Genomic DNA, 23,157 nt, shown 5'->3' on the forward strand with positions numbered 1-23,157 from the left:
ACTTACAAAAAAGAGCCTGTTGGAGGATTTCAACAAGATAAATGCAGTGCAAAATATTTCACTATAATATTTCAAAGCGAAGTAAAAAATATTATAATAATTATTTGATCATGTTAAATGACCATTTGATCATGTTAAAAAGGGAAAATAAAAAAGCATTTGTTAAAAAAAAAAAAAAAAAAAAAAAAAAAAAATTTCATCACTGGGGCACAGATGATCATCACTAGGGCACGTGCCCTAGTGATAGTGGTCTAAATACGCCGATGGTGCAAGCAGGGAGTAGGAGATGAAGGTTGTTGTGGAATATTCCAATGAGCCAAACAGTGAAGCTGTAGGAATTCAGATCGAGTCAATTTGTATAAAAATATAGAACAGTTTATTTCTGTTTCCATGCCCACAGAAAAGTGCTCAGTTCATCATCAGAGACCAGAATGTCATATCTCCTTCCTCAACCTTGGCTGTTGTTTATAAGAAGGCCGTCAGACTGTAACCTAGTGTCTTTGCCTAGTATACTAGTTGATCATATATTAACTAGTCAAAAGCTGTACAGAGATTTAACACAGATGGACATAGATAACATTTCCAGTCACAAGGTTTTTATTGTTAAACATTCACAGAATGTGTGTGAGATACCACTGATGTAATCAGGTTTGTTTACATAAATGGCAAACTATATATATATATATAGCTTTGGCATTTTGTGGAAAACTGGAAAAAGTGGAAACTTAATTTAATTATTCTAGTTTTATCTCCAAAACTGAAATATTCTGTCGTCTGTCACCCAGACGACCCAAGGTTTGAGCAGTGAGGAGGAGGGCCCTGGTCCATCCACAACACTGCCCCGCTCTGCACCACCAGCGGAGATAGCTGCTCCACCACCTGCTGCACAGAGGGAGGTCCCTGGCACCTCCATCGTCCGTCGGGGACATAACAGCTCTGCACCACCAGCGGAGATAGCTGCTCCACCACCTGCTCCACAGAGGGAGGTCCCTGGCACCTCCATCGTCCGTCGGGGACATAACAGCTCTGCACCACCAGCGGAGATAGCTGCTCCACCACCTGCTGCACACGGGGACATAACCGCAGGGCAGGGCTCCTCCTCCACCACCACCACCCGCCTGACTACCTACCAGCAGGAAACAGCAATGAACATTTTTTATTGAGCCTGCTGCCAGCTTTGGACACACTTGATGGTGAAAATAATTCACTTTTAGTAGAAAAAGGGGGTAACCACTGCGCTCAGACAGGTGCGTAGTCCAACATTAATTAAGTTGCAAAAAAGGAGGTAGGGACCGCACTCAGAATATCGTTGTTTTTATTTTCAAGTTGTTATAGCGCACAAAACGTTTTCAGCCATCCGGCCTTCATCAGTGTGCACAGCAGTGCGCTATAACAACTTGAAAATAAAAACAACGATATTCTGAGTGCGGTCCCTACCTCCTTTTTTGAAAAGAATTCACTTGTCAGAATGAAAATCCAGCAGGTTTTGCATGAGGCTCAGTTTCCAGTTGAGTTGTAGGTTCTTTGTTTTATTGTAATCAGTTCAATTGTTTTTAGGTTTACTTGTTTTTAATGATTTAATTTAATTGTAATCAGTTTAATTTACCTGTGCCTTTGATGATCTGTAAATAAAATAAATATGCACTGTTCTAATAATCAATTCAATGTCTAAATGTATCTGTGCCCATAATTGTAATATGTATATATGCATTGGTCAAAGTTTAATCTTGATTTGCATCGTAATAGCCAAAACATTATGCTAGTTATGAATAACATTTATACAAAATTGTTGGTAATAAATAGTTATTGTACAAGGACAATCTTGGTTGAGCATGGGAACAACTCTCTCAACACAAAGTAGGTGGCTCTGAAAAGAGCCTTTGGGTGGCTCTGAAAAGAGCCTTTGGGTGAATACGGGAGGTAGGAGTAGGAGGTCCTCAGATGATCCCATTCTGCCATGGCACCTATCCTGCAGCTGAGCAGCTGAGAAGTACCCAGTGAAGGTTTCCCTGACAGTAATGGCCTCTCTGGTGGCGTTGTTGCTTCCCATCCTTCTGAGGGCCTGGGCACCAAGGAGTGGCTCTGCTGGCACCACAGGCACTGGCACAGATCCATCGTCCCACCTGATTGATTGATTGATTGATTGATTGATTGAAAACATTATTAATTGCAGAATGGGTACAATACAGTACAGCTCAATACAAACAACTGTTAAGGGGATAGCTCAATACAAACAACTGTTAAGGGGATGAAAGACTTTCATCTTGTTTACATCAGGGTCCCCCATTTTCAATTTATCAGGACATTTATGACATACAGATATTTATATATAGCCTACCTCATGAAGTTGTGGAGCATACATGTTGCTTTCACAACTTTCTCCGCAACCTCTGGAGACACACCCAGCACCCTCCTATACAGCCTCCACTGATTGATTGATTGATTGAAAAGTTTATTAACAGATTGCAGAATGGGTACAGTACAGTACAGCTCAATACATACAATTGTTAAGGGGATGCAGACCAGAGAAAGACTTTCGACTTGTTTACATCAGGGTCCCCCATTTTCAATTCATCATAACATATATGACATACATGACATACAGATAGACAGTACTGCTACATCTATACATTTATGACATATCAGATTTGCAAATACAGTACTGTTTGTGATACAAAAGTGTCCAGAAAAGGAGTGTATATACATTTGGCATAGAAACTGTACATTGGAGGAGGTTGGTTGGGTGGGGTGGGGTTGGGTGGGTTGGGTGAGGGCTGTACATTGGAGGGGGGGGGGGGGGTTGGGAAGGGGACACACACACATTTTACACTGTACATTTGAATATTGACAAAGCCTTACTTGGTCATTTACTGTACAACTAGGTTAGGACATTTGTAGGGGCCAGTTTCGAATTGCAGTCTCACGTAGGTGTTTTTTGAGAGTGTTTTTGAAGGTGGGTAGTGATTCACATTCCTTTACAGCTTTAGGCAGGGCGTTCCACATTGATGTGGCATAATTGCGAAACGTGTTTAGTCCCTTGTTTGATCCGAATCTGGGTTTTACATGATTTGTGGAGCTCCCTCTGGTGTTGTGATCGTGGTATTCACTGACCTTTGGGAAGTATTTTGACATGTACATGGGTACCTTGGTCGCGTAGTGTATCTTGTAGACCAGGCCCATTGCAAGTTGCTGTACTCTGTCGTCTACTCTAAGCCATCCTAGGTTGTCAAAGTGGGCAGGGGTGAGGTGGGTTCTAGGAGTCAGGTCAAGTAGTAGTCTGACTAGCTTGTTTTGAGATGTTTGTAATTTGTTTTTTAGTGCCTTTGAGGTGCTTTGGTACCATGAGGTGCAAGCATAGTCGTAGTACCCTTGAATGAGTGCTCCTGCTAGAGTCTTCAGGGTATTCTTGTTTACCAGAGAGGAGATCCGGTACAAGAATCGCGTTCGTTGGTTGACTTTTTTTATTACATTGGATGCCATTTTGTCACAGGAAAGATTAGCCTCTAGGATGGAACCCAGGTAGGTAATTTCATCTTTCCTTGTGATAATATTGTCACCCACTGTAACCGAGAAGCCGTCGGTCTTGCTGAGTTTGTTATTTGAACCGAAGAGAATGGACTCTGTTTTGCCCATGTGTAATGATAGTTTGTTGTCGGCGAGCCATATGCAGATTTTGCCTAGTTCCGAGCTGAGGGCTTTTTCAACCTGTAACTTGTTCTTGTCAGAGACCAGCAGGGCTGAGTCGTCCGCAAACAGGAACAAGTTGCAGTCACAAGCTGACGACATGTCATTTGCATAAATTAGGAATAGTAGCGGTCCTAGTATGCTTCCTTGTGGAACACCACAGCTCACTGTGAGGGGGGGGGATAGTGTACCGTTTACTTCCACCATCTGTTCCCTCCCCTCCAGGTAGGATTGTATCCAGCTCACTGATAAACTATCAAAACCAATTGCTTTTAGCTTGTCAATCAGAATGGTGTGATTGACAGTGTCGAAGGCCTTTTGTAGGTCCAGCATGACCATGCAGCAGTATTTGCCCGCGTCCACCTCTTGTTTGATGTGGTCGTTCAAGTAGAGAAGGCATGTGTCAGTGGAGTGGGATGTTCTGAAGCCAGATTGGAATTCGTAGATTAGATTTTTTTCCGCGAGGTACTTTTCGATCTGTTCGTATACTATTTTTTCCATGACTTTCGAGATGGATGTAAGGATAGAAACAGGGCGGTAGTTACCCGGGTCTAATTTGCTGCCCTTTTTGTGCAGGGGTGTTACTCTCGCAATTTTGAAGTCCTTGGGGACGTGTCCCTGTTTTATGGAGAGGTTTATTATGTGTGTGATGACTGGGGTGATGGCTGCTGCTGAGTCTCTGAGGAATTTGGAGGGGATGTTGTCATGGCCAGTGGCCTTGTTTGGTTGGAGGGCGCTCAGTTTTTTGAGTACCTCATCTGTAGTTACTATTTCCAGTTTGAAGTCGTCTTTGTGGACGCCTAGGTTCTTGTAGTATGCTACTATGTGTTCTACCCCATACTGCCCTGAGTGGGAGGGTAGTTTGTTTACCAGTGTTGTGGCTATGTTTGTGAAGAAAGTGTTTAAGTAATTGGCTACATCCAGCTTGTCTGTGATGAGCGTGTTGTCCGTCTTTATGTTTATGTTTGAGAACCTGGTTTTGAGTTTTTTACTGCAGCCTAGTTGATTGTTGAGTAATTTCCAAAGTTCACGTGGTTTATTTTTGTTTTCCTCGGTTTTGTCATTGATGAAATTTTTTTTAGCAGTTTTGATCATGGAGTTTACGTCATTGAGCCGCCATGATGCCAAAGGAGCACTCCACCATTCTTCTGGCGTGGGAAAGTCTGAATGAATTAATGACAACTTTATTTAACAGATTGCAGAATGGGTACAATACAGTACGGCTCAATACACACAATTGTTAAGGGGATGCAGACCTGAGAAAGACGTTTGTCTTGTTTCCATCAGGGTCCCCCATTTTCAGATGCAGACCTGAGAAAGACGTTTGTCTTGTTTCCATCAGGGTCCCCCATTTTCAATTCATATAGACATTTATGACATACACAACATACATGACATTTATGGCATAGGGACATTATAGGTATTTAGTACTGATACATTTGTGACATAACGGTATTCAAATATACAGTACTGTTACCCCTAGATCCTGACAGAGTGGGGGGGCATGTGGTAAACATGTTTATCTTTTAATTTAGTTTTGAATGACCAATTGAAGCTCTGACATACCTGCGGTGCAGCAAGGGGCGAGGGCGAGGGATCCAGATGCGGACGGCCGTGTTACTATTGTCTCAAAGACAAGACAAGACAAGACAAGAGTTTTAATTGTCACGGCATACAGGTATACAATGAAATGCGGCTGGTCTTGCCCGCGACGATGTGCAATACAGTGGTACAACATAATAGAATCCAATAAAATACAGTGGTACAACATATTAATAGAATCCAATAAAACAGTGCAATAAACAGGTACGTAGCGTCTTGTACTCTGTGTGGCACTGCCACTCGGGACAATAATACGGTCCGGTCGTGGAGTCACTCCACAAGTCTCCAATACAGTGCTTGCAGAACCGATGGTCGCACTTCAATGTGATCGGGTCGCGATATGAAGACTTACACAAAGGACACGCCGCCGCAGGGGTGTTGAAAGATGCGCCCATTTTGTTTATAAACTTTATTATATCTGTTAGTGTTCTTCTTCACTTAGTTAATGTTTTGGTTGCACAAATCACGTGACCCACCCAAATCAGCCAATGGAAGCGAGGGGTATCTACGCGCAGGGGACCTCAGCCATTGGGTGGGACCCAAATTACGTCACCAAAATCAGCCAATGGAAGCGAGGGGTTGCTATGTGCGGTGCTTGTATGTGCGGGGCTTGTAAGCGCTGGGCTGTCGTGCTGCAGCTGGAAGCATCTCAAGAACGACCGCCTCAAACCGAGTACAAGCCACGAAGCCCCGCCCAGACGTTGGGCTTGCGGCTCTGCAGATATCCCCTACTCAAACAGTGGCAGCACATGATACTACTGTATACTGTACACGCAAGAGAAGGCAACTAGAGGAGAGACCGAAGTTGGCAACCCAGCTACTGTATAAACTGCTCACCGTAAATAGCATTGCGCTAGTTAAACACTAGCTAACTTAACCTTAGCCTATTTGTTGGATTTCTTTCGTTCACTGGGTAAGTGAAGATAGCTTGTCGCTAACTGCTAGCAAACGCGTTAGCAAACGTCACTTGACTTGTTGAGCTAACTAACTACGTAGCTGCTAGCTCGATCGATTATTTATTTATAAATGTTACCTTTACCGCAACCAACCTTAGCCATTCGTTAATTTAGGTAACTAACTAACAAGATAGTGTTAATATTTTACAGTAACAACGCGTTTGCAGCACCAATATGCAATATAGACATTGATTACATTGGTTTACACATGTTTCCCATTCTGGGTTGGGCTTGGGGATATAAAAATGAGTCACGATATGAGTCTTGACATGTGGGTATTTGATACGATAGCTAAGGTTAATATATTTTGATAGTAACTATCTGAGTGTAGAAAACAGAACTTGATGAATCAACAAATGTGTGCCAGACTCCTCTCCCTATCCACAGAACATGTCTGAAAACAATCTGTTTAGCTAACGTAACACTAGCTGATGATGTCTGGGTAATCTAGCTATAATTACCGACCCGTTATGTCTTTATTGTGATGTTCTTAGTGTCTAGTGTATTGAGCTGTACTGTACTATACCCATTCTGCAATCTGTTAATAAAGTTTTCAATCAATCAATCAATACATATCTTGTGTCAGGGTAATTTCTCATGCAGTCACAGAGCAACACAAAGTAACGGTAACTGTAACTCTTCTCTTCAATAAGGAATGGAGAAGGCCAAACAAGATGCCTTTGACAACGCAAGACTTCAAGTGATTAAAGACGGTTATGAACGGGCCTTCGAGTGCATCAATAAAGGACTGACGGGAGATGAGACCGGACACAGGGCTCAGGCCCTGGAGCATTACAAGCAGGGGCGCCAGCACCTTCTCAGGGCCATCAGCGTGCCGTCGCAGGGCGAGGAGTGTGTGGGCAGCTCCTGGGAGGCCGCCCGGCAGATGCAGCAGAAGATGCAGGAGACCCTCAACAACATCACCACTCGCCTAGCTATCTTGGAGACCAGCCTGCACCCTGTACCTAGCCCCAGTGGGCTGACCGGTGCTGACGAGGCAGGCGTGTCCTCGGACGGCCTCTACCCCACACTACCCACCAAAGATAAACCAGCGAGGCCATCCCCGCCCAAGTTGGTCTCCACTAACGGTCAGCCAGCCGGCGCCGCGGGGGGCATGGCGGCTCTCGGCAGCGCCGCTCTGCCTCTCTCGCCCACGAGACACGTGGGTCCAGGCGAGCAGCCTCCGGCTTACTCTCCTCAGGCGGCCGATGGCCACCTAACTATCTCCTACGGAACAGAGTCGGGCGAGCTGTCACTGGTGGGCGAGGACTTTTACAGCCACACGTCGTCCACGTCTCCTCCGTCTCCCCAGAGCGAAGAGGGAGAGGAGATGCTGTTTCTACCTTACGGCGTGCAGATATTCTTCGTAACGCCGGAGGGTCAAGTGAGCGCTCCCTCCTACCCGGGCTACCTGCGACTGGTGAGGTTCACCCACGAGCGGTCCGAGGGAATGCCAGACCGGCCACCGGCATTTCTGCAGGTAACTGATATCATTCTGGACACGCTAAAACATCCCACCGGTGGTGTTGTCATGGTTTCAGTGAAACGTATTAGCTAAACCACACAGGGAACTGGGTCAGCATTCAGGATTTGATGCAATCGTTAAGTACTCGTGATGAGATGTCATCACTGTACTGTAACCAGACAGCCAGTTCAATCTCTCCAAGTGCCCTTTAACCTAATTTCGCAAGGTGTTTGACTTTTGTTATCATTAGGTCCTATGTTGAGGCTTCAGATGGAAGAGATTGGCTTGTTAATTATCTCTTAACGTTAGCCCTCTTGCCCTGTGCACTGTGTGCATCATGTGAGCGACGACGTTGACTCGGCGCCCCTAATCCCTAGGGATTTCTGAACTGGTGATGATGTCATCCCAGGGGAAACCCCATTTGGTCCTCGGTGTCATGGGGCAGACTATGGCAGCGAGAGTTTTGCGACAGCAAGTCGCCAGGCAGAACCAGTTAAACCCTTGAGAATGTCCCTAAGCTGTTGTTGTTGCTACAGGAGTTGGTGACGTGTTCACTTCTCTCCTGTGTGTATGCGGTCATGACAAGCCTTGCCCTTGTCTGTGTGTCTCTTCTGCCACATGAAGGGAATAGTACACAGTGTTTCCCCTACCATTGCCTTGGCGGTAATGGGACCCCCCGCCCCCCCCCCCCCCCCAAAAAATTATAATAATAAAAAAAACTACCGGTATACTTTTTTTTTTTTTTTTTTTTTTTTTTTTTTATTATTTATTAAAGTTTGCTTTAATCACAGTAACGTTGGCGAGCTAGCTAAATTATACATACATTGGTTTTCATATAAATCAATCAATTCACTAAGACTTTAAAACGGTGGTGCGGCACGGTCTACGGAGACGCAGAAAAAAACTACCAAATCCATTCCGAGGAAATCCTGTGGGAAACACTGTCCCTGTATTGTAAATAGTTCATATGTGTGTTGTCACTACTGTATGTAAAATTGTAAATAAGTAAATTTATGTGTTAATATTTATTTACCTAATTTATGTGCATCGTTTCATTTCAGCTCAGCGTAGAGAAATTGCACCGATACTAACAACCGCCTTACTGCGCGCGTCTATGACGACACTGTTGACACCACGTATCTGTGACACACGCGCCCCGCGACAACACTAGTAGTTTTGGGGGGCCTACCACCCCCCCTGAAAAAAATCCTAGGGGAAACACTGGTACACCAGCCAGTCTTCTTTTGAACATCTTGGTCTAACGCCCACTCACCATGTCCATCCAGCAGGAGTAACGGGGTGATTTTCAACCCTTTATGTCAACCATCTATGTCTCGTTAGAATAGTCGCAGAAACTAATATGTTGGAATAACCAGCAACTAGGCTTGTCTTAAAAAACTAAAAGCTTAGTGATCCTACATGGCTTACACAGGCTTTTTAAAGGGAAATGTTGACTTAACTTTTTTCCCTTAACCTGGAACACGTCACTATGTGAAGAATATTTTCATGTATTGGCACTTAGGTTATGTAAACCTCCTTGCAGCTAGCAATACTACCCATTGTTTGAATGAGGAATGGTAATAACCCTACAAGTATGTATATGTATATATATATATATATATAAATTACACATTCATTTAAAATGTCAAGATGACCCTGAGTAACTGCTATTTGAATAGAAGTACTTAATTGATCCCGAGGGAAATTCAGCACTACAGATCGCTCACAATAAACATTTAGGTAGTAAAAAAGCAAGAATAAGAATAAAAATACAGTCAAGAATATACATTAAAAAATATGTATATACAGCTAAAAATATACAGTAATATACAGTACAAATTTAAAATGTCCAGGAAGATATGCAAGATACTGTTACTCTGTGCTCAGTGAGGCAATGATGGTCATTGGTCACTGGGAACTATTTGAATACTAAACTTGATAACCCAACAAGCGAGCTAGCTGGCTGCTGTCATTGCCAACAGCTAACGGACCAGGCGAACATTCTTTCCAGGAACAAAAGCATTAATTTCCGATAGTTGCATCACTGAAATGGCAAACGTACAAAACTCTGCTACAATGTAACATCGCCGGTCATGAATCAGCCTGAGCTTGGATTAGAATGTAAATGTCTGGGAAATTGTATTCTGGATAGAATTGCTGCAGTAGCCCATGTACCCAAATGACTAGGGCATGAGTAGGGCTGGGCGATGTGACCAAAATATCATATTGTAGGTCACTGTATAGTTTTCCAGTGTGAATTATTTACATTGGGATTATGTCTCTTTTTGTACATCTTTATCTTGTAATACAATTGTCATGGTCCAATTGAATTCAAAATGGTCTATTTTCTGCTGCAATGAATCCTTTTTTGATTTTTATATATATATATATATATATATTTTTTTTTTAATAAATATAGTTATTTATTATTATATATATATATATATTAAACTATATGTATATACAATATATATATATTCATGACGGTATACGTTCTTATTCGGTATACCTCCCAACCCTAGTCATGGGTTTGAAATTGTAACTGCCCGATGAGGAATTTCCCATGCACCAAATAAGATGTTTATGATGAATTGAAAATGGGGGACCCTGATGTAAACAAGACGAAAGTCTTTCTCTGGTCTGCATCCCCTTAACAATTGTATGTATTGAGCTGTACTGTACTGTACCCATTCTGCAATCTGTTAATAAAGTTTTCAATTAATCAATCAATCAATGTAGCCCGTCCCGTCTGGGTGGCTGACATTAGCAAGCCAATTCCACATCCACGGTGTTATTATTATTAAGTTATTATTTTAGCCCCACTTTCCCTGTCATGCCCCATAATCCTGTTAGATATGGACTAGTCTTCTCTCTCTCTTCTTTCTCAGTCATCTCTCTCTTTCTCTCTCTCATGCACACACACACTCACAGGGTACAAAATAGTCACACGCCCACCGCCACAGGCTGGTAGATTTAATGTTTGGCCGTCATAAATTAAGGCCTGGGCGCCATCTGGCGGCCAACAAAATCCACTGCATGCGTCGCCATTAATATGATATGAGTAGCCTCCAGCTGGAGGGAGAAATGTCGTGGGAGCGGGCGAAAGTTGCCCAATCTGGAACAATCTCCGGGGCTGCAGCTGGCCCCTATTGGATGCGGGCGTGGTGAGTTGAAACGAAAGTGAAACTGTGTGTGTGTGTGTGTCACGTCTCACGTGTCCGTTCTAATGTTTACAAACAATGAACCTTTAAAATGTAAATGAGATGCGCTCTGCTCACGAGATCAAGTTTGTAACATGAGACGCACACAAGGTCTGTCTTCATCCGTTCTTTAGCCTACAAAAAAACCTGCAATCGTGTTTTTGATTGTGCTCTGATATTTAATTTTGCATTTGATTTGACCAAATATGTGGAGGCATATTTTGTACCCTGGTTATTTCGCGTTTGTAACGTCATAACATCAGTGGAGGCTGCTGACTGATTAATAATAAGCTCTCTTTATTTCGCGGAGCATAATGTGATTTCGCGTTTGTAACGTCATAACATCAGTGGAGGCTGCTGCTGACTGATTAATAATAAGCTCTCTTTATTTCGCGGAGCATAATGTGATTTCGCGTTTGTAACGTCATAACATCAGTGGAGGCTGCTGCTGACTGATTAATAATAAGCTCTCTTTATTTTGCGGAGCATAATGTGATTTCGCGTTTGTAACGTCATAACATCAGTGGAGGCTGCTGCTGACTGATTAATAATAAGCTCTCTTTATTTCGCGGAGCATAATGTATAATGTTATTTCGCGTTTGTAACGTCATAACATCAGTGGAGGCTGCTGACTGATTAACTCGTAACGTCATAAACCAACTACCAGATTCACTCGTCACTGTACATCAGTGGAGGCTGCGTAACTGACTAACTGATTAACTAGAAACTGCACATTGAGGGGGTTTGAATCACGCTACATCAGTGGAGGCTGCTGACCAGATTATTATTATATTATATTAGGGGTGGACGGTATTATTATTATTATCTATTATTATATTATTATTCCATACAAGGCTGGATGCATTACAGACTCCGCTAACATCCCTTGTTGCCTTGTAGGTGGCAAGTATGGATTTGTTTATCTTGTTTGAAGTTGTTTTAATATGTTCTTTAATTCTTTTGCTTCCATATTGTAAATAAATTCGCAATAAATTATTTGCATTTAAAACTATTAACGCTGACTCATTCCTTCAGTCCAGTCAAAATTATGCTAATATTCCTTATGTTGTTTATGATATTAATTGAAAATAGCATACGAGAGTATTATATAGTAATAATAACACATGGCGATATACTAAAAAGCTATTTATAATTTTTGGCTGGTAAAACATCTCGATGGCTGGTACTTTTTAAAATCTACCAGCCAAATGGCTGGTAAGTCAAAAAGTTAAGTTTGTTCCCTGCACACTCACACTCGCTGTAGGTTGCTGTCAACATTATAGCTATAGCAATTTCCCATTGAAATAACAGTAACATCCATCATCTTTGGCAAATGCAGCCGTGGTCACGATGAATAAACGTGGCTTTTGACTTGGCCATTATGATGATATGAAACAAACTTCTGACAGTTCTGTCTGCAGGTATCTTGCCATTGTTTTCCATCCTGCTCTCCGTCTTTGTCCTGGTGACAGGTGTGCGACTGGCTGTACCCTCTCATGGCCACCGACTCTCCGGTGTTGCTGTGTAACACCGGGGTGTTCATGTTCCCCGACATGATGGCTCCGGGCCCTGGCTCCTACGTGGGCGTGGTGCTGTCCTCGGAGCTGCCTGCCGGCGACAGAGAGCTGTTCCATGACCTGCTCTCCCAGATGACTGACCTCAGGGTTCAGGTGAGCTCTGTTCAAACAGTCTGAGGCGCGTCTTCATGGATGTAATGAGGCCGTGTCTTCTCTTAGCCACACCTGGCTCGCTCCAACACTTTCAGGTTTTAGCTTTGTGAAGGTACTTGTTTTCCTTTGACATTTTTCCGTACCTATATTATTTGCCATATATGCAAGTACAATGGAATTCTTACTCTCCGTTTACTCCACAGCATAAAGGAATAAAAAGCAACAATTAACAATAAAAAAGCAGGTATTTATATACAATCACACAAATTGTCACAAGTACACATTAGACAGAGATAATTGCACATATTGATGCACAAGGGTACAGTAAAATGACTTTTAAAAGTATTAAGTATTAAACATCTACCTAGCTAATTATTTGTAATATATGTTACACAAAATGTAGGAAAACTGATTCATAAAAATTTCTTGGGAAATCTGTATATTCGCCAACTCTGTGGTAAATGTGTATATTAACCGGGTATTGTGCATATTCCCCAACCAGACAGTGAAACGGTTAATAGAATTACGCAACAGTGCCTTGCTAGCATCTAAGCGAATGAACACTGTGCCAATGTGGAAAACACCAGCTCTTAAAGATGCCCATGCTTTTACCTTGCAGAACGAAACCTTGCTTTCCGTTTATTGAGTCATTGTTGTTCTAATTCGTGTTTTGTTGACATGGGAACAGTGGCTTGGCAGATATTTGATCTTGATCAGAATACCGTAAGCTATGATTGTCTGGCAAGTTGTCGGGTACAGACTACAATGGGCACATGAAGAAAACCATTACCATCCGTGTGTAAAAGATGCAAATGCACCATACAGTATTCTGTTAATAAGGCTCCGACAAACACTGGGTGGCTGATATCCAAATCTGATTAGATTATTAACCCTTTAATCGCCAATGACGACTTTAGACGTCATTGCTCGCCATGCTTAATCTGCCAATGACGTTGTACAGCGTCTTTGAGATCAATATTTCAAAAATCTGTCATGGCAATCATATTTCACCCACGGAGACTTGAGACTTGCTGTTGATCTCCTCTCAACTCTCCAACGGTTCAAGACCGCCATCTGGTGGCCGATCGGCGAATCGCCAACACCGGAAGTGAGCGGCCGGAAGTGGTGCTCACCCATATTTCGTCCGGCCACTCGCTATCGCTTGCGGGACTCCAGCTTGATACACTGGATAGCGATCCGTTGCCAATAACTCGATAAACAACATGATTTGGACGTATATAGTATTATACAACCTGGAAATGGATCGCATATATCAACATCCCATAATAGCGATCTTTCTGCTCAACCCAACGGTCAGAGGAAGCTGCGGTGAGTTTCAGCGTGTTTGATTATTATTTTCGATACAAACTGCTCTGATCAATATATGACCCATACTACATAAATGATTTAATGTGGGCCACGGACTTATAAACCCCCCCCCCCCCCCCCCCCCCCCCCCCCTCCGGTAACCAGCAGATGATGAGGCATGGCGTTTAGGACCTTGTACAATTGAAATTTTTTATCTGACGTCAATCGGTATCAAACTACATTTGATGATCTAATATATGTATTTATGGCTATAACTCACGTTCTGCAGAATGCTGCAGAAAACGTTAAAAACATATTTATACCTTAGACCGTATTTTAGTATGAATATGTGAATGAAAAAGTAGAACGTTTGCTACATCCTAAACGATAGATACTTGACGTTGAATGGGCCATAGTAATGTCAATTTAGCAATACAATTTAAAAAGTTATAGCCCTGCAAAGAAGGGGAACATCTCCATAGACAAATAGAGCTGGCAGAGGATCGATATAAGCGTGGCAGAGAAAGGGTTAATCCAAACAAAATGCTCAACTTTCAACATTCAGTTGTGTGATTTATTTTACAGAGTCACTGGCAATGGCTTAATCTGGCACATTAAAAACCACATTGCATCTTGCATAATCTTGGACCTTTACCCTCAAATATTTAGGAATTATATCATTAATCTATGTCTTAATAACAACAGAAGGTTGGCAGATCTTGATCTGCATATTGTAAACATGTTCTGTTTTATGCATTGTGAGCAGATAAAGATGTGGCTCTGTTTTAATAGCCTATACTGTATGCAGTAAACATAATTTGGTGAAGAAATTACAGTTGATTTTACAAGTTGGTCCTATAAATTATTGCCTTGAACTATCTCACACCACGCCCTCTTTTCTTGTCCAAGGGAAGTGACAGTTGTCCAATTGGAGGATCAAGAAAAGAGGGCGGATTTGATGGGTCAATTATATAATCCACTTGTGCCATTCATGTGGCACTGTTGCACGGCACCCACCCTCATCAACCATTTCGCAAACAAATATGGGATTTCCACCCACATTTCCTGTCTGGTCGGGGAATATGCACAATAATGGTTTAATATGCACAATGACTGTTTAATATGCACAAGAACAGGTTCATTTGCACAATAACTGGTTAATATGCACAATAACTGTTTAATATGCACAATAACTGTTTAATATGCACAATAAATCGTTCTAGAGTCTGAGCTCTTGAGCTCCGCCTCCCTAAGAATTTTCACTATACAATCATACCATCTAGCAAGAATTAAACATATTTACAAGTCGTATTAAGTTTAGCAAGTAAGGAGACATATATAACATCTCAAAGCACTCGAAAATGTAATTTTTCTATTTTTACCGATTTCTGAAAAGAGGTACTTTTTGAGCATTTGGGAGAAATTATAAATCCTTTTGTTCTCTGCCGACGGGTGCAAACAGGACTTTGGACTCTCAAGGGACAATAACTGGTTAATATGCACGATAACTGGTTAATATGCACAATAACTGTTTAATATGCACAATAACTGTTTAATATGCACAATAACTGGTTAATATGCTCAATAACTGGTTAATATGCAGTGCACACACCACAGAGTTGGCCAGATTTCCCAGGAAATCTGTTCTCCTATTTTTACCGTAATACCGTTTAATACAGAAACTACAGTGATGGTTATTAACTAACATTTAGATAGCTAAGCTATCTTTGTCAAGGTTACACAGCCAGTAGTACTATAGGAACTAATACGTGACCATTACATGGTCTTGGCATGAAAGCATTTGGGGGAAACGGAGGGCATTTCCAGTGGAGAGAGTGTGAAGTAGCCTACCTGCCCCTAGCTGTGGTTCCAAACACATTATTTATGATGTCCATTAGTGGTGAAATAACATGGATAACTGCATGTGTCAGGCTCAGGAACCCAATGAACCCAATGAGTCTGATAGGCCCTTTATGTAATTGATGTTAATTCCACCGGTCCTATTCAGGAAACGTTCATGTAGAGCACATGGTTATGAATCTGTTCTCTCTTTAGAGAAATAATTAGGTGTTAATAGGCTAGCTGTACTTTCACAGGCTCAGCGCTACACTCCAGCTGCAGATTCCAAACTTTCAACGATTCCGGTAGGGCACACAGAAGGCACTATTGTACCCGCTTGCCTCAGAGCTCTGAATAACTTCCACCTCAGCTTTCATGGGGATTTAGAATAGGCAGGTGAGGAGAATTAATGAGGGCTAATGCTCTTATCCTCTGCGGTTAGAGGAACACAGCCTCTCCAATTTGACAGACGGGCGATCAATTTGAAAGACGCTTGCCAATTCCTGAGGTGATTGAAGGTGGAGGTCCTTTCTGATGTGTACTGTGTTACTTGTCTGGTTGTCAGGCTAGTCGTCTTCTCTCATGGCCCAACTTCTGATTTCTACTGAGCAAGTAGGCACTTTTATCTTGCTTTTGACTACATTTCTTTGTACCACATTTGGTGGCGGAATATTTTCAGGGCGATTGTTTAAAGGAATACACTGACTTTTTGGCAGATGGTCTCTTTGATCAATCAATGCACCATTATGAGTGTATACAAGTTTCATCTTTGTGTGTCCAGTATTTCCTGGTCGACTCTGCATGATAACGCTTTAGCACACTGTACCTGTTTAGTGGTCCGTGCATAGTAGCACGCACCATTAGCCAGGTGCCCTGGATGCACACAGATGAAAATGATCTTTTCGTTTCACAGTGGCATGTGGATCAAACCCCACTCCCCCACGGTACAAAGCCAGACTGTTTTCTGATATGAATGAGCAGCACTCCTAAAATCCCCCCTGACAATCTCTTTGTTTTGGGGGAAAATAGCACATTGTTAACGAGCAGCAGACACTAGTGAGAGGACGTATTGTGAGAGCAGGGGGCTACTGGGAGGCAAGCTCCTGTCTGAATGGGTGTCTGTATAGCCTGCCCAATGTAGCCTACAAGCTGCATGAGGAAGACTGTCTAGTTTCTGACTTGACACCTCTTTCCTTATTATTAGCCCACGCTATCTGGCTATGTTTCACGCTAGCTAACCAATGTGCCTATTTGACCAGGACCCCGATGAAGCAGCAGACGCCATTAATCTCAGTCAGAAGGTGCCCATCGCTCCACCTGAGGAGACGGCTATAGCTACCGCCGAGGGGGATAAACCCCTGCCTGAATGGAGTGAGAAGGTCGCTTATGGCATCCTCACAGGTGAGTTAACATCCTGTCAACCTTGTAAGCTCTAGTCAGTGTTTGGCTTGTGAAATGTGTTTGGGTGTTGTGAGAAACTGAACCGAGAGTCTGGGACTACTTGGAATGGATACTGAACAGGTTCAAGACTGGCAATTCTGCTTGGTGGCACACTCGATGGACAGCTGTCGGCTATCATGGGATATCAAGAGGAATATCATCCATCAGAAGATTTCTTATCCCTGGCTCTAGAGTTGTAGATGTTCCTCTTCTCTTAGCCCTGGCTCTAAATGGTAAATGGCTGCATTTATATAGCGCTTTTATCCAAAGCGCTTTACAATTTGTTTCTCACGTTTTACCCATTCACTCACACATTCACACACCGATGGCAGAGGCAACCATGCAAGGTGCCAACCTGCTCATCAGGAGCAATTAGGGGTTAAGTGTCTTGCTCAAGGACACTTCGACACACTTGCCCGGGAGGAGCGGGAAATGGGAATCGAACCGGGAATCTCTGGATTACCAAACGACTGCACTACCTCCCGAGCTACTGTCGCCCCCTAGAGTGCTAGATGTTCCTCTTCTCTTAGCCCTGGCTCTAGAGTTGTAGATGTTCCTCTTCTCTTAGCCCTGGCTCTAGAGTTGTAGATGTTCCTCTTCTCTTAGCCCTGGCTCTAGAGTTGTAGATGTTCCTCTTCTCTTAGCCCTGGCTCTAGAGTTGTAGATGTTCCTCTTTTCTTAGCCCTGGCTCTAGAGTTGTAGATGTTCCTCTTCTCTTAGCCCTGCCTCTACAGTTCTAGATGTTCCTCTTCTCTTAGCCCTGCCTCTACAGTTCTAGATGTTCCTCTTCTCTTAGCCCTGCCTCTACAGTTCTAGATGTTCCCCTTAGCAGTCGGGTGCAGACAAAAACAATCTTGTCTATAAGCTCCAAATAGCTCAGAATAAAGCTGCAAGGCTCACACTGCCCTGTCCGTTATGTGTGAGCCAGAGAGAATGCATGCCAATCTCATGGCTCAGAGTAGAGGAGAGGTTGGCATGCAATCTAATGGGGTTCTTTACGAATATCTGTTTATAGTAAACAACCAAATTGTCTGTACTCGCAAATAGATGATGTGAGAGATCAACGTAGTCACACTACCAGGCAGGCCACTTAACAGTTATCTAGTTAAAGTGACAATGTGCCATATTTTCAAGTAATTAATCAAGTTCACCATGGTTGTCAATTAATTGATTTTCTACTGAAGCGGGTCACCATGGTTGTCAATTAATTTCTACTGAGGCGGGTCACCATTGTTGTCAATTAATTTCTACTGAAGCGGGTCACCATGGTTGTCAATTAATTTCTACTGAAGCCGGTCACCATGGTTGTCAATCAATTTCTACTGAAGCCGGTCACCATGGTCGTCAATTAATTTATACTGGGGCGGGTCACCACGGGTTGTCAATTAATTTCTACTGAAGTGGGTCACCACGGGTTGTCAATTAATGTATACTGGGGCGGGTCACCACGAGTTGTCAATTCGTTTCTACTGAAGTGGGTCACCACGGGTTGTCAATGAATTTATACTGAGGCGGGACGCGTGTATATTTTCCCTAACGGACTTTCACTTCCGCATTCGGGATGCGCGATCTGATTGGCCACTGACGTTTCTCTCTGCGCCAATCGTGTTATGCCTATTTCTGCCTCTAACAGCCTGCTAGCTAGCTAGCTAACGCCTAGTTCTATCACTGGTTAAGCTTGGCGACTCTTTCGAAGTTGGTTAAGGTTAGAGTTTGGAATCAGGGCTGGTGGTCTATCGCCCTGTTCTAAGACAAACTCTAACCTTAACCAACTTCGAAAGAGTCGCCAAGCTTAACCAGTGATAGAACTAGGCGTCACGCGATTGGCGCTGAGAGAAACGTCAGTGGCCAATCAGATTGCGCATCCCGAACGCGGAAGTGAAAGTCCGTTAGGGAAAATATACACGCAGGCGGGACACCACGGGTTGTCTGTATCGGAATAAACTGAGATTTGGAATGTGGTATTGAGCCGTGTTGTGACTGATTACTCATGTAATTCTGTGGTCCTCCCAGGTGCATCCTGGCTAAGCTGGGGTATAGTGAAGGGAGCTGAATTCACAGGAAAGGCCATTCACAAAGGGGCCTCTAAACTTAGGGAACACATCACTCCAGAGGACAAGCCCGCCAACGTCAGCCCCACGATCACCAAGGGCCTCCACGTTGCCAAGCAGGCTACCGGAGGAGCCGTCAAAGTCAGCCAGTTCCTCGGTGAGAAGACGACCTCTCCTCATTCACCGTCTTTTAGTTCCCCTCATGGTGTTTGTTTGCGAGTGGATATTTTATTGAGCGTCCGTGTGTGTCATTGCAGTGGACGGGGTGTGTACCGTGGCTGGCTGTGTGGGTCGAGAGCTGGCCCCCCACGTGAAGAAACACGGAGGCAAACTGATCCCAGAATCCATGAAGAAAGACAAGGACGGGCGCTCCAACATCGACGGAGCCATGGTGGTGGCAGCCAGCGGAGTCCAAGGTACAACTGATCATTAGATTTATTCAGAGCGAGTTGGCCGAATGAACGGTATTCAAAATGGCTTAATTTTTACACTTCACAGGAGTTGTCCATATTTTAAAGAAGCCAGATGTGATTTACTACGCACTAGGAGATCTTTTTATTCCATCCTAAAACCACTGAGGGGCAGAACATTTTAGCATTTTAGTAGGGGTGGGAATCACCAGAGGCCCCGCGATACAATATTAGTCACAATATTGTGATAAATTGCAATTTATTAGCTTTTTTCAACTGCAAATGATGTCCCAAACGGAAAACTTTGTTAATATCTGCAATAAAAAGAAAATCTCTCTATATATACATATCATATTTTTTATCTAATAAGATAATGTTTTCAGTCTGTTTCACCTCATTCCAATCATCTTTATTACAGTAAAATGATTGCTTGTAAAATATATATATATATATATTGATACTTTGTATCACTGTATCAATATAATATCGGCACGCAAAATATAGCAATATATTGCTATATACATTTCCCCCCCACCCCTATTAGTTACCATCATGCTAGGCATGCTAGTTTAAGTCAGTGGGGAGTATGAAGCATTCTAAATTCTGATGGTCAGCAATGTCTCACGTCCCCCCACTGTGGCATAGTTTGCATGATGCTCGCTGGTCCCCAGTTGTAATGTGTAACGCTATGCTACCCTAGCTACATATCACTGTCACTTTGAATATGTTGTGCTGTTGTTACCATCAACCCCAGGTGATGGTATATCATGTATTAAATTTGTATTACTCCGATGTATTCTATAGTACCTGAACATACTGTACATTTTTCGGCCACATATTTTGACATCGACCCCAAAGCTGTTGAAATGGTATAGATTTGTCAAAACTTCAACAGGGACTCTGTCTGCCTTCTGGATCCGGACATCTTGATTTTTTTTTTTTTTTTTAACTTTGACCAGTCAGCTGGTTCTTTTTAGCGTTTATCGCTTTTTTCTGGTCAAGCATGACCGACAGAAACAGGTTGAATGGGATATAGATCGGGGAAAGACACTCTGAGAAAATACGGCGAGTCCGGGAGTCGAACTCGTGTACCCCAGATCCGCGACACGCACGGTTGTCCCCGACGCCGAAATAGCGCCGAGATACGCTGTGAGCTACTGGAGCTCCTCCGGACATCTTGATTTTAATGTTACATTTGTTATTTTCACTCAAGTTGTGTAAGAGTCCAGATAGCAGACAGACTCCATTGGAGTTTTGACAAATTGGACCATTTCAACAACTTCTGAGTGGGTGACAAATACGTGGCCTGAATTTCATGTGTAGGTACTATAGAATGCAAAGGAAAAACAATTAAGTTATGATATACTGTCAACGGAGGGATCTTAAGTTAATTTGGCTGGCTGTGTGATGTGTAGCATAGTGTTACATATTTCACCAGGGGTCCAGCAAGCAAACATTTTCTACTTGCAGTATCTGTGTAAGAGTTTTATTTTGACGGACTGAAAGGATTCCTAGTTTTTGACAAATGTAGAATGTAAAATTGTGAACTATCCATTTTAAGTATGTATTTCAATGTGTTCACTCAACAGGATTTGCAACCATGTGGACTGGCTTGGAAGTAGCAGCAAAGAACATCACAAAAAGTGTAGCATCAGAGACGGTCACCACCGTAAAACACAAGTATGTTTTAAAATATTTACATTTTCTCTAAAGAATTCTACTGAACACTGGATTAATATACGATTTGTTTAAATTTGCACATTTTTGCTTGACACTGCATGCAAGAGAGGTTTCTTTTGTGTATCTTGCAAGACAAGTGCGTAGCGAAAGCAAACATGCACTTAACATTTTCCTCTTCTATTTACTTTGCAGATTTAGGGGTCTACAAAACGTCTTAGACCCACCTAATGAGAAGACATGTCTTTTTTCTTAATTGAGCACGAATAATTAAATCCTTGATAAATATCCCTAATCACAAGCATGGCCAAGGCGTATGTTTCTATCGAGATGATGTGGTTCTGTTACTATCGGAGCACTATAATCATCTCTACGGTTTCAATTCACCGCTCTATCCTTTATGGCTGTACACACGTAATGGTGTTGCTTTTGCTCATTTCCTACACTGTTTCTAATTCATAATCCCACAACGGACAGTGTTGCCCTCCTTGCCTGACCTTTACTGTGAAGCTAGATGTTGTATTGGGTGAAATGGCCGAATGTAATCTCTCTCCCGCAATGTAATTCATTGTATATTTATTTCTAAAGTACTCCACTTGGTTAAAGTTCTGGCAGTCAGACAAGTCACAATTTGAAATTCCTACACTTGCATGGGTTTAGGCTTTAATCTTAAATCACCTCTGCTATCCTTGCACTCCCGTTCATAACCGTCCCGAGCTCCTTTCTCGACCCGCCTGTCTTTCCCCCTCCCCTCCCCTTCTCGATTAATTCCGATTAAGGTACGGGGCGGCGGCGGGCCAGGCAACGGACCACGCCTTCAACTCGGCCATTAACGTCGGCGTCACCGCCTTCAACATCGACAACCTGGGGATCAAAGCCATGGTGAAGAAGACGGGCAAGCAGACGGCCAAAGCCATTCTGGACGACTACAAGATTCCGGATCATCAGGAAAACACGGGAAAACAATTGGAGAAATGGGAGAAATAGCCCCATCCGTCTTCCTGCTCTTCCTCCTAGCGCCTTAAAATACAAGTATTCTTCTATCAAAGAAATCTATATTTAAAAAATGCTTTATTTATGTTTTATATTCATAATAGTTGACTACTACTAAATACGTACAAAAGGTTTGATACAGCTGTTCAGCACTTTAATCTTTTCGAGTAACACTACTAAGATGAACTTAGTGTAGTGAAGCTGCCTGGAGTGTAATCATTATTTGTGAGCAAAACATTGACATTTTATTTTGGTGATATATATATACATATATATATATAAGCTGGTACTTAAAGTATACGGTTGTGGATATTGATTATGGTTGACGTATCGGTGTATCACATGTATGGTTAACATATTGTAGACAACAGTAGATTTGACGATGCTGTATTATGACGCATTAGATGGTTTTTACTGAACACACAGAAAACAACTCTGATACTGAACATATTGTATCCAGGTCTTACTTACTTACTTACTTACTTAGGATGACTGCACTTTATCTACTTTTAGAGTAGCCCAATTTTGAAAATATATATCACAATTAACCCATTAACATCTGACACTGTATGTCACCAGTTATGATTGTGATTGACGACTGATCCTCTGCGCCACTGTTAAACCTGTGATTGTTTTTACAGGGGGTAAAAATCACTGTTGCTTATTGTGCCTGCAAATAAACAAAAAGAAAATAATTGCAAGTGAGATATTTTGTGAGACAGATCGGCATCTAATTTTGAAACAAAAGTTGGATTCTGTTTAAAGATTCAGTACAATGTTTTAATTCAGTCACAAATTGCTTATTGTGGAATGTTAATGTCATACGTATCATTTATTTAGCTTCAAATGTATCATTTGATTT

At 42.5% G+C, this 23,157-nt stretch overlaps 1 protein-coding gene across 2 annotated transcripts; it reads left to right on the plus strand.

Moving 5' to 3' along the window:
- The first annotated feature begins 6,035 nt into the window (after positions 1–6,035).
- Positions 6,036–22,990, plus strand: LOC311228757 (spartin-like). Of its 2 annotated transcripts, none has more exons than XM_084314698.1 (8): positions 6,036–6,199; positions 6,896–7,722; positions 12,380–12,577; positions 16,984–17,125; positions 19,178–19,372; positions 19,473–19,631; positions 21,215–21,305; positions 22,082–22,990. In XM_084314698.1, the coding sequence occupies exons 2-8, from the start codon at positions 6,898–6,900 to the stop codon at positions 22,287–22,289; spliced, it is 1,818 nt and encodes a 605-aa protein (XP_084170824.1). In that variant the 5' UTR covers positions 6,036–6,199; positions 6,896–6,897; the 3' UTR covers positions 22,290–22,990. The 2 variants fall into 2 exon arrangements, with proteins under 2 accessions (XP_084170824.1, XP_084170825.1); XM_084314699.1 differs by lacking the exon at positions 22,082–22,990 and adding an exon at positions 21,498–22,075.
- Positions 22,991–23,157: the final 167 nt, after the last annotated feature.

This window comes from Notolepis coatsorum, assembly GCF_963971535.1.
Source record: "Notolepis coatsorum genome assembly, chromosome: 1".
Taxonomy (NCBI): Eukaryota; Metazoa; Chordata; class Actinopteri; order Aulopiformes; family Paralepididae; genus Notolepis; species Notolepis coatsorum.